The sequence below is a fragment of the Colias eurytheme genome, chromosome 15, assembly GCF_061535395.1.
Source record: "Colias eurytheme isolate Ceu_HAF_F1 chromosome 15, ilColEury1 Martin Lab GWU primary, whole genome shotgun sequence".
Classification (NCBI taxonomy): Eukaryota; Metazoa; Arthropoda; class Insecta; order Lepidoptera; family Pieridae; genus Colias; species Colias eurytheme.
The window spans coordinates 6,278,878-6,291,343 of record NC_142994.1 but is presented as its reverse complement, the minus strand read 5'-3'; the positions used below and the strand labels follow the sequence as shown (position 1 = coordinate 6,291,343).

The window sequence follows — 12,466 nt, the reverse complement described above, 5'->3', positions numbered from 1 at the left end:
ATGGATATTTGTTACTCCTTCACGCAATTATTACTGAACCGATTACAATGAAATTTGGTATGAAGGTAGCTGAAGACCCAGAATAGGACATAGGCAATATATATTTTATCCCAGAAATCCCACAGGAACGGGAACTATGCGGGGTTTTCTTTGAAAACGCGGGCGTAGCCGCGGGCGGAAATCTAGTTATTTATATATATTTATTTTTGAAGCCATATAAAAAATTATTATATAACACTACCTACACATATTAAAGTGACAGTTAATAGAATATCGTTGTATCCGCGGTGTTATAAACATACTTACTAACTAACTTAATTAGTATTTTTATTTTCGGTTATAAAATTGTAATTATATATAATTAAAATATACCTACATACAATAGTTTACCTTGTAATCTAAAATAACTTTAATACAATTTAGTAGGTGACTGTTTACCACAAAGCGGTCATATGTTTTCCACATAATTATAATCTCTAAATTAACAACCAAATAATCCAGATAATAGAAAACAAAAGGTTTTTCCATTTATCAGACATATCTGTAATGATAGAATTGTAAAAAGAAAACATCATCAGGTGTTAATAGATTAAAATTAAAACATTGATCCAATCATAATTTGCAGAAGCCTTATTTTATTGTTATTTAGTCGTTATATTGACTTTATATTTGTTAATTTAAGATATTATGCTATACATAATAATACGGTTTATACCTAAACAGATGATACTCCGTACTTCCTGCAGAAGGAATTTATTATTTTGAATCTATGCGCTGAAAGGGTAAATCGTTCGTATTTTATCAGTTCCCTACAAACATTTAACATTTTTACCGTTACAATAAATATTTAAATACATATATATGGCAAACCGCACCCTCTTCTTTCATGTTTTGTCTGCTATTCTGATTATAATAAAATTTTAACACTAGTACGGACAGTACAGACTAAATCTCTTGTGAAATGTGATGACAATAAAAAAAGGTTTTGGAAAAGGACCAGTTAAAGTCCCACTACAATCATTCACCATAAAAAATGTTTAATCACAGTTAATGTTATTTTAACTATCTATTACCTTTCTATAAACTCTAATAAAATTTTATTTAACTCATACGACACAAAGAAAAATTCCATTTGATTTACTTTGGCCCTTCCATGATAAAATTATTAAGTTAATTTGAAAAATAAAAGTACCTTTAGAACAGTCGAACTTTTTGGTCGGAACTGCAGATATAGAAAACACTTTACCGACAACTATACATATTCTATAAATATAATAAATATTCAATGTATGAACAAAACATGTATTTATTTATGAATGCCCTTCGAAACTTTTTTTGTTAAAATTTTTTACTTACCTAAACACGCATACTTTTTAGTTTTTAGAGTTCCGTACCCAAGGGGTAAAACGGGACCCAATTACTAAGCCTCTGCTGTCTGTCTGTCTCCAGGCTGTATCTCATAAACCGTTATAGCGAAAAAGCTGAAATTTTCACAAATTATGTACTTCCGTTGCCGCTATAACAAAACTAAAAAAAAAAAGTAAATATAAAGGGTCCTCATAGTACGGAACCCTTCGTGCGCGACTCGCATTTGGCCGGTTTTTAAATAATAATGATGTGAAAGCATATAAATATTCTTAAATTATAAATAAATACAAAACCTTTACTTAAATTTTGCTTCAGTTCAAGTTGGTTTTTCATAGGTATAGTAACCGGGCCTGATGAAAAAAAAATACAAGTACCTATAAAATAATAATAGGTATGAAAGTATAATATGACTTATACGTGATTTTACTTATGAAATGATTGGGAAAAAGATCTATTTTTTTATTAGAAATGAGAAAAAGTTGTAATTAGAACTGGAATAATTTAGTTACACTTTCTTACAAAAAGTTCTAATCGATTTAACTGAAATATATTATACTAGCTTTCCACCCGCGGCTTCGCCCGCGCAGTCAAAGAAAAACCCGCATAGTTCCCGTTCCCGTGGGATTTCCGGAATAAAACCTATTCTTTGTCCCGGGGTAAAAAGTAGCCTATGTCCTTTCTCGGGTATCAAAATATCTCTATACCAAATTTCATGCAAATTAGTTCAGTAGTTAAGGCGTGATTGAGTAACAGACAGACAGAGTTACTTTCGCATTTATAATATTAGTATGGATTTATACCTACTTAATAACAGATATAAAAAGGATTTATTAAGGATTTTTTTACCCAAAATAGAACAGAGGAGGGATAAAAATAAATATTTTCATCTCAGAGCATTATGTCCTTTTCTCACAAAGTCCCAATGCTAAAATGATTACTGTTCATATATTTTTTTTTTTAATATAAAAATATCTTATAACAAAGTATTTATATTATTCTTGTATTAGAAAAACGTTAATCATAGTTATTATAGAAAGGTTGATTACATTAATTGAAGTAATTAATTACTGTAGATACCTACTAGATAACTTTTAGTGCTATAAGAGTTAAAAATTATAAATATTCCACATTATACTATTTGAATAAAAATAACCACTGATTTATAAATTATAATATTTGATTAGTTGCATTCTTTACAAATCTAATAATAAATATTTTATCTGTTTCATGATCATCATTTGAAACACATACCTAAATAATGATCATAAAACAGAATTATTTTAAACTAGAGGTCCGCCCCGGCTTCGCCCGTGGTACATATTTCGCAATAAAAGGTAGCCTATGTCCTTTTTCGGGTATCAAAATATCTCCATACCAAATTTCATGCAAATTGGTTCAGTACTTTAGGCGTGATTGAGTAACAGACAGACAGAGTTACTTTCGCATTTATAATACTAGAGGTCCGCCCCGGCTTTGCCCGTGGTACATATTTCGCAATAAAAGGTAGCCTATGTCCTTTCTCCGGTATTAAAATAATAAATATCTCCATACCAAATTACATGCAAATTGGTTCAGTAGTTTAGGCGTGATTGAGTAACAGACAGACAGACAGAGTTACTTTCACATTTATAATATTAAGTATGGATTAGTATGGATAATGAAATACTCATTTACTATTCAAGAACCAAGTATAACCTACCTACCTAACCTATTGATAACGATGTTTTCAACATATAAAAACGTAGACACGATCATTATAACAAAATATATATCAAGGAGAATCGCATTAATACTCAAATATTTAAAATAATACTTCATCGAATCTATCAATTCTTGCATCTGTCTTAAATACCCATTTTCACAAACGAAATATTATGTTTTAATGTTTGTTAACTATTTTTAATACAATTAAAATGAATACAAAAAAAATACAAGCTACAAAGCCGTAACAAACTTGCTACGCGCTACGAGTAGTCTCGTAGACGTCGTAGCAAAAGAATTATGTAATTAAGCTAGCTTTCTTTCTGATTTCACAATGAAAATGATAATATTTAGCCTAATTTACTGTCTTTATAACAATTATAATATAAAATCTTAAACTGACACTTATTTCAATGTATAACTACTTACGTTGTAAATTCATAGCTGGCGGGAAGATGTGATGATTTCTCATAGCCGCGTCTTGTGGTCGCGCACATTGTGGCGGCGGCGGCTGATAGCGCATACCCTGGTATCGGTAAGCAGCCTGGGACATCTGCCCGCAGGAAGCCAGCTCGCCCCAAGACAGTTCACCGCCACCCGAGCCGAGACATCCACCTTCGAATCCACTGCCGGCACCGCTCAGATACCCGTACTCCATTTTCAGCGATATAAGACACTATCTAACATCTATTAAAAGAGACAATTAAAAGAATTTGAGCGCTGAAGATGCAGCGCGCCGCGCGGGGCGCGTGCGACTCTTGTAGGAAGCCGCGAGGGCTCACAACCGCATAATTGGATGAGCAGCGAGTATATCGAATTATGCCGATTACAGATGGTATCGGATCTCGAGGATAGGTTTTTGCCAGCGTGGAGGACCGCGCGCTCGCCCCACTCGAAATCGAATGATAAGCCTAATTCAATAAGGGCGAGCCTCGAGGAGGGGGCGGGGCCGCACCCCTAGACAGGCCAATGGCCGGGGCTGCCGGCTCGCCACCGCCGCCCGATTGGTCGCCGGCCCTCCCCACCCCACCGCCAGGGGGTGCGTGTCACGACACTTGTCTACTTTTCTTTTCGCCGACAGTTCCTTTGTCATTGAGGAAAATAAAAAAGTTGTAATTAACGATCCAGGTACGTTGCTAATTAATGGCTGTTGATCTTTAATTGAGATTATCTATTCTTGCACTCGATTTGCAACGATAACTTTTTATTTAAACGAACTTGAATTAACTTCAACTTTGTTGATGACCATCAATAACAAATATTGTATTTTTAATGTTCATGCAAACTTCAAGAATTTAATTTAAGTTTAGGTATATAATAAATTGTGGTGCGAAAAATAAATCTATCTTCGAGGATCTTTTAATTAAAAAGTTGAGAATTATGATTTAATTTATCCATATTTAATTATGCACGTTACATATTGATTATATATACAATAGAGCTTTTATGCTGTTACTGTTTTGTATTGTTTCTTTGATTATTAATTATCTAATATGTATTTTTGTTCTACTAAATTAAGCTCTATAATGACCAAACCTTACTTCTTTACCATTAAAACTATTTTATGTACTAACCTTTTTTGTTTTATTTGTTGACCCACTATAAAGTTTATTTCGTATTATAAAATTAATCATAAATCTGTTAGTTAATCATGATAAACTTATTTCATAGATATAAATTAAAAAACCTTTGAGAAAGTGAAACTAAAATGATTTGTATACGAGTAAACAGATTGAACAACTAAACACTGATAAAGGGTGCGTGAGAATATGACGCGTATAATATTCGCAATATTAGAGCGAGTGACGAGGCCTCCCGGGACCTCGCCACACGCTCCGCGAGTTCGCGACTTTATTTATTATTTATATTAATTTTACTACGCCGCTTCCCTTGTTTTATTTCTCTTTTTTAATTTTTTTACGAGCCACTTTTGGATAGAATGTTAAGCAGTGACAGATTCGTGATATTAAACATTTTTGAATCGTCTGTATATTGTCGTTATTTTTGTTTGGCTTTACTTTAATATTTATACCTCGGGCACAATATTTGTATACCTGTGAAAAATCTAAGATTAAATTTCTTGGTTGATTTAAGACCAAGGCTTTATTTCATAATCGAATATCCCAATATAGCCGTCACGTAAACACACATTTTCACACAAATAGACTGTTAAATTAGTTGGAAAATTCAAAGTTAAAAAAAATAAGCTTCAAAGATTGTATAAAAATTCTTTTCATCACATAAAACTCTGAACAAATAAGAAAATCTTTTTAGTTAAGTACGGCGACATTTATATAAACATTGCACACATACAGCAATCCTGAGAAAGCGGAAAACAAGACTTCGGTAAAATATGTGATCACTTAGCGACCTGCAATCCAAACAACTGCTGTGTAGTTTTTCACTTTCCTTGATGACGACTTTTTCATGTTTTGTTGACTAGTTAGGTGCTCTTTTGAAAACATTTTTTTTAATTATAACTTAAACTTGTATAAATCAATTTTAAAAAATGTTTTATTCAATTCATTTATTCAAATACGATTAAATTTAGCAATTTTATTAGGTCCGTTAAGGATAATACGTACTTTAACGTAACATTTTGAACAATAAATTTGAATGAATAAAATAGGCTAAAGTAAACACTAGTCTTTCTTTGTGTATGGAGATACCTACATATTTTAATTGAGGAGCTGGGGAACAAAAGCGGACTTGTCCAATTAATCAAATTTTACACTAGAGCAAAAAAACTGAAATAGGTATATGCATATGGGCTGTAATTTTGTGCATTTCAGTATAATTAGTATTAATACAACATAATTACTAATAGCCTGCTTGTTGGTCATAAAACTATGCGTTTTATTTTTTTTTTATTTTTTTGTAATGGACAAGTCCGGTTTTGATTACAAAAGGTGGACAACTCCGGTTATGATTGAAAGAGTTATGGACATGTCCGGTTATGAAAGAAAACTAGATTCTATTATTGTATTTTTTTATTTAAAAATTATAATATGAACTCTCCCACATCTGGTTCGCAACAGTCACAATCGTCACTGTGGTCGTCGTCTTCGTCATTTATTTGACTTGTTTCAGCAATTGCCACTGGTGAGGTATGGAGGCTCTTTCTATGGGGCATGGTGATATGAGCCGTGACAAGTAAATATCCTGTAATTTTTTGCCAATTTTTTCATATAGTAGTTTGCGGTTGTAAACAATTTCGTTTAATGTCAAAGTCTGGCACTTAAATTTTCCCTTGTTATGTTCACACGCAGACACGAAATTCAAAGCAAGGGGGTCTTTATCTGCGTACCTAAAACAAAATAATAGCAATTTTAAATTCATCATAGGTTAGAATAATAACAAACACGCACCGGTAGGTATAATTTTACACTCACTTCGATTCCCTGTTGTTTTGCGCTTGCCGTCCTGTTTTTTTTCGTTTACGTGAGCCGTCATTTATATTGGCCACTATTTCTTCGATTCCGTCCATAATTTTGTCGGTTTTCTAGGAAAATTCTTCTCAAAATTACGAAAGCAATGACCGTCACACAGCTGATTATCTTTTTTTTAATTTAGCAGTGTTGCCACAACTGATTTAGGGATATCATAACAAAAAAACAATGATTTTTTTTAGACTTGTCCGGTTTTGTTTGACATTTTTCGTACTAACGGCAATTCTCCTTACGTTTTTGTCCGGTTTTGATTGGAGAAAAAATCCCTTAGAATTTTAATAAATTTCTAACAGGACAAGTCCGCTTTTGAACGAAATCATCATTTTTAACAATTTTTTTCTCTAAGATCGGACCGCTTTTGATACACAATACTCCGGGGTTCGATAGATATGAGCTTAAAGAGTGCAAAAAAATAAAAATAAAAAATTCGAGTACAGTGGACAAGTCCGCTTTTGTTCCCCAGCTCCTCAATTCATAACACACAAAATGATTGTAGATTCTTCCTGCTGTTGACAAGTGAAGTTTATGATATCGAGAAAAGGCTCAGGGCATTCACCTTTCTTCTTTGGAAAACAGAACAGCATCCACAATAGTTCCCTTAGGATGTGGTATTGTCAATAAACGAAGAAAGTCATTCAGAGATATTTCATGCGAGAAATTTGACTCGTTATTTTTTTTGTAATACAATTATTCAAAAAATATTGCTTTAAACAAATATATTATTTAAACAAATATTTATACGAATATATCTAAGAAAATAGTCCTCTCATTTCATAATTAATTCGTCAAATTAATACAAGTAGGTATTGATCTACGACAATGACAATAACCACTATTGAGGGCTTGTTCCTACTTTATCTCTAGAAATATAAGAACTTCGTGTTACTTGTTCGTTATACCACTTATAACTCATGAACTGAAATGTATTTATAGATACATATATGAAAAACAAACAAAAAATGTCTTATAATGTAGACCCGGAGCGAGCATTTAAAAAAAATATAGTATTTATAAAAAATCATAGTGAAAATGACTGCACCCGATCCTGCAGTGATCTTCTAGCAGAGATCTAATCTGATAATGCGGTGGTTATGGCCGGGATGCGTGCGTCTTCCCCGCCTAATTCAATTTGCGCCCTTGAGCCACATGCTGCGTTGCAAGTGTCCCCATACTCGTTCACTGTTTTTAATTAACGAACGAGTAAACGACTTATGATTTCTTATGGTGATTAAATTGATGCAAACAACGCCGTCATTTCTGATTAAATTAATGCTTTGTTGAGGTCAAGAACAGAATTTTCAGTATGTCATCTAAAATACTAATAATTTATAATACTAATTAATAAACCTACAAAAATTTTAATTCCTTGGCACATTGTGACTTGATTATGTTGGCACGATCCTTATTAGAGCTTTCAAATGCCAACTTAAAAATTGTAACAATGATATGATGACTATTTAAGAAGTGTCTTGCATTAGGATCCAAAATAAATTCCGAAAACGTTTGTAGGTAATATAAAGAAAAAAACACAGATTATTTTGTATTATTTTCAATTAAGATCGATTAATTTTAAACCATTATTATGAATACTCAAATAATATTTAGAGGATTACCAGTATCAATAACTGACCCCGCTCCAAAATGGCCTAAGCGTAATGGTGGAAAAATAGGAGGGGGTAGAGGGGAAAATCGCGATGTGGGTGCGATGGCACAGCACCTGAGCCAGTGATTGATGAGTTCCGCCATCGCCATGATTGCCAACTCCCTGCCAACATGGTATTCTCGTCAATGTCGGAAAAAGTACATAATGAAAAATTAAATGTACCTAATAACTGCGTCAACGTCAGTGCCCGTTTAAAATTTAAAAAAAGACACGAAAATATTTATCAATATATCTACCACTGTTCTTTATTTTCAATCGTTGAGTGCAGTAAAAATGTATAGAGAAATCAATTAATTTATTACAGAACAAACACATTAAAAGACATAATTTATATGTAATATATTTATTTATTTTTCAGTAGGTACATACAACATTCGTGAATGTTCTGAGATAAGTCATATCAAATTTAATGTTCCATTGATAACTACTTAACTAATACTTATATAATAATTAATTAAATTAATACATAAAAAAGTAATATGCAATTTCTTGTCCAAGTATACTTAGTAAATAAAAAAAATCTGAAAAACTTAGCTGGTTTTCAGCTTCATCTTAATCATTCAGTTTTACATCTTGTTTATAATATAGTTGATCATTAAGTGATTGTTATTTATAAATCAGTTTCAAGTGCTTTTATGAAGTAAGTGCTCACAATGACTATCTAAAAACCAATAAAAAAATATTAGCTAAAATGGGTACGCACTGAAAACTTTAGTTTAACGCGTTTTAGGAAAACCAAAACAGATGGAACTTCTAAATAATTTTGTAACTGAATATTTTTTGATGGCATTGCCTTCTAGCATACCATATAATATAAACTGCAATATTCATCTTAATTCTTCTATTCATTCTATGTCATTTACTGCACCGAGCTTACAAAGCTTTAAGCTGCTTTTGAATGTTACGCAACAATAATAAAGTTAATTAAAATTATTACACTGCAAAGAGCTCAAAATATCGACTTGTTTTACAATATTTTTTTAGGAAATATAATATATTATGCCTATTGCTTTGTTCTGTATAATTCTGAAATGGTTTCATGATTTATTTGAATCACATTATGAAGGAATAAAACCTCATTATAATTAAAAATTTTAATCGTCTTTATTTCTGGAAATCCTATTAAGTAGGTATGTTTGAAATTTCTAAATACTACACCAAATACATAGTTAGTTGTACATGCTAACGTAAAATTTCACTATTAATTTCCGTAGCCAAACAGTAAACAAACAAACGCGTCTATTTGCCAAGTGGAATTTCGATAGCTAGAACCAACTTAAGATCAGTGAAGGGGAAGCTGGGTCTCCACCTCCAGCGGACCGAGGTCCTACACGCTGCTTGTCAAAGTGGCCGACGGCGTGTTTGAACAACTAATGAGCGGCTCCCCCGAGACGGTATGTTTGTCCCGACGCCCCGAGTGTTCCTCGCTTAGCTTTTTCGATCGCCAGAAATTTTGGAAGCCCCTGAAGATATCTGTTTGCTGTAGTCCGATCAAAATAAGTGTGCATTCGGAATTAGCGACAAATTAAACCAGATGGACATGATAAAATTTATTTTATTGATTTATTATGTCAGTAGATAATAATAAATTTCATACCATATCCTTCGTGAAAAGCCACAAAAATTAAAAACATTGATAACGTTTTTTATTTCACACGATTGTAATAGCTAAATGCATTCACGTTTCATTTCGTAAACCTATTTGTATAGTCATGCACCTACTTACTTATTTTAATTTTAATTTTATCATTAAAAACGTAATTTACGATTTAAGTATAACAACATAAGTATAACCACAGACTAATAATAATATACTAAGTATACAAGTATAATATTTTGAGCTGAGATAAATCAGAAAGCTCGCACCTCATCTGATTCTCTCTGATGAATCTGATTGATTTTTCAAACGTTAAAAAGCATGTAAAACACAAAAAATTGCGAAGCTCTCAACAATTAAGCATAAATCTGGTGCAGGTTACCTAAAGCAAAATACATAATATAAGGGACGAATAAAAGCGCCATCTACACTGATCAAATTGAAACAATGATCTATACAAACAACATATTTACATAAACATGTTACATGATTATTTCCAAAAATAAATGAGTGGTTTTATGAAACCACGGTAAAAGTGAAACTTAGGCACAAAATTATCGTATTTGTACGATAATGACTCCGAACACTGCTTTATACCTACTCGGCAGCCGACCGTCACGCGACATGCGCTACACAGACCAAAAAGTTAGAGACGATGTAATAAAAGTTTCACTTTAATAATAAAATACCTACCGGAAAAACTCAGTCACTATAAGCCAGTATAGGAAATAAAACTGAACACCGAACATATTACATTATCAATAGAACTTTGAAAGTACTTTCAGGAAAGCTGAATATTTTAGAAACAACTGCTGCTGTTGACTGCTCAAGTATAGGTACATAACAAAAAAGTGAGATTGAGATACCAAATAAATATTTTAAAAAGATTTAATATATTTAAAGCTTTCTGTAATACTATAATATATCTTTAAAATAATGTGTTTACGACCGATATCGTTATAAATCACATTTTTATAAAGAATTTAAATGTGATTTATATCTATTTTTATTTCATCTATCTTTACGACAATTTTGGACGTATGCCACTATTACTGGAATACCGCTAATATCTATACTGATCCATACAGACTACAGTATTGTAACTGCACTGTACCTACTGTGTAAATACTATGATTATAGCGCCATCTGTCCAATATGAAGGGAACTCGATGGTACTGAAAACAGGGTTACATCCCCAAAAATAACTACCTACAATAAACGAAAAAGCGACATCTACAGAAGCTTTTAAAAAAGTTTACACTCATTTCTGCAAGATGTCGCTTTACACATTTCATAAAATAAATAATGCAAAATATACAGGGTGTCCCATAAAGTATGGATACACTGAAGCTAGGAGGTAGAAGACCTAGAGGGCTATCCGAATAACCCCCATGTATGTTATGCGATTTTTCGTATTTTCGGAGTTATAACGTTATGAGATTTTTACAGAAAATGCTTGATTTTTTTTGTGTGCTAAGCTGAAAAATAAGCCAATTCAGTATGGTAACATTTAGTCGTTATCTAGTCTAGTCTATCGTTAGATTTTTGAATGGAATAAAAAATAATTTAATGCCAAGAAAGATAAAATTACCCAGTATGTTCACAACTTCAAGGGCCCGTAACAAAATAAAATCACTTTTAAAAAATTCCGTCTGGCTCTATCTATCAGGTAGCTACCCTGAATATTTTAACTTGAAGACTTTAGCGGATTTAAAACACGATTTATTCATAATATTAGTAAGCCGACGTTTAACACTGCACTTTACAGCGAGCGTAATCACGTCGCCTATCGATATCGATTGGATTTTTTTTGCAAATAATTCCATTTATATTATCATAAACAGAGAAAAAAAAATATTTTTGGTTCAACTCTATCATCCGTCATCCAATGAACTTTTACTCACTACATATAATAAATTTCATAATTAAATCAATTTTTGAAATTAAAATTAAAGACACAATAAAGTAACTAAACCAATAACTTAACAGATACTTTAATAATATTAACTACATACATTATGCTATTATTTTTCCTTCTTATTATTACCAATGGTGACTGGTTCTAGGGTCTTACAAAACAAAATACGAATACATATTATAATATACGTAGACTGATATATTCACGTATAGGTACAAAGGGTCCAGCTGTTACTCCGGTTTTATTTATCTAAAATCTTTATGAAACATGTACAAGTTGTACTTATATACTGTATGTATGTATGTAGTTAGAATTTGATCGGGGATTTGAAAGTTTAATCTTCTACTGCGTTAGTAATTCATACTTCACTGTTCATATATCAATTTTTTATATTTTTTTTATTTCATCTATTTTTAAATGTCTAAATAGGCTTGTAATAGGTATCTAGAAAATAATATTTTTTGATGGCTTACGATCTGATCAGACATGGCGCAGCTCATTTTGAAATAATATTAATTATTGTTTTATTATTTTCACAGAATTAAATTTAATTTATGAATACGTACTTATTCGAAAAAAATAAATAAACACGAGGTGAATTCGTCCATCGCATTGCCACGTGGTGAATCGCTAATTATTCCAAAACAGAGTTATTCTCAGGTCTTTATTATATTAACTTTGTTTTAATTTAACGGCTGATTTTATTTACCAACGATAACATCGTTGGTAAATAAAATCGTAATAACTGAAACGTTTTTTAAAACTGAACA

General features: G+C 31.9%; 1 protein-coding gene across 1 annotated transcript in view; it reads right to left on the bottom strand.

Annotated features, from left to right (window-relative positions):
- The window catches only part of LOC149902341 (uncharacterized), a 35,800-nt gene extending 32,073 nt beyond the window's left edge, over positions 1-3,727 (bottom strand). Inside the window, exon 1 of the mRNA XM_090110269.1 lies at positions 3,499-3,727. Within this exon, the coding sequence (XP_089966395.1) occupies positions 3,499-3,727 (229 nt within the window). The remainder of the gene's footprint in view (positions 1-3,498) is intronic.
- Positions 3,728-12,466: the final 8,739 nt, after the last annotated feature.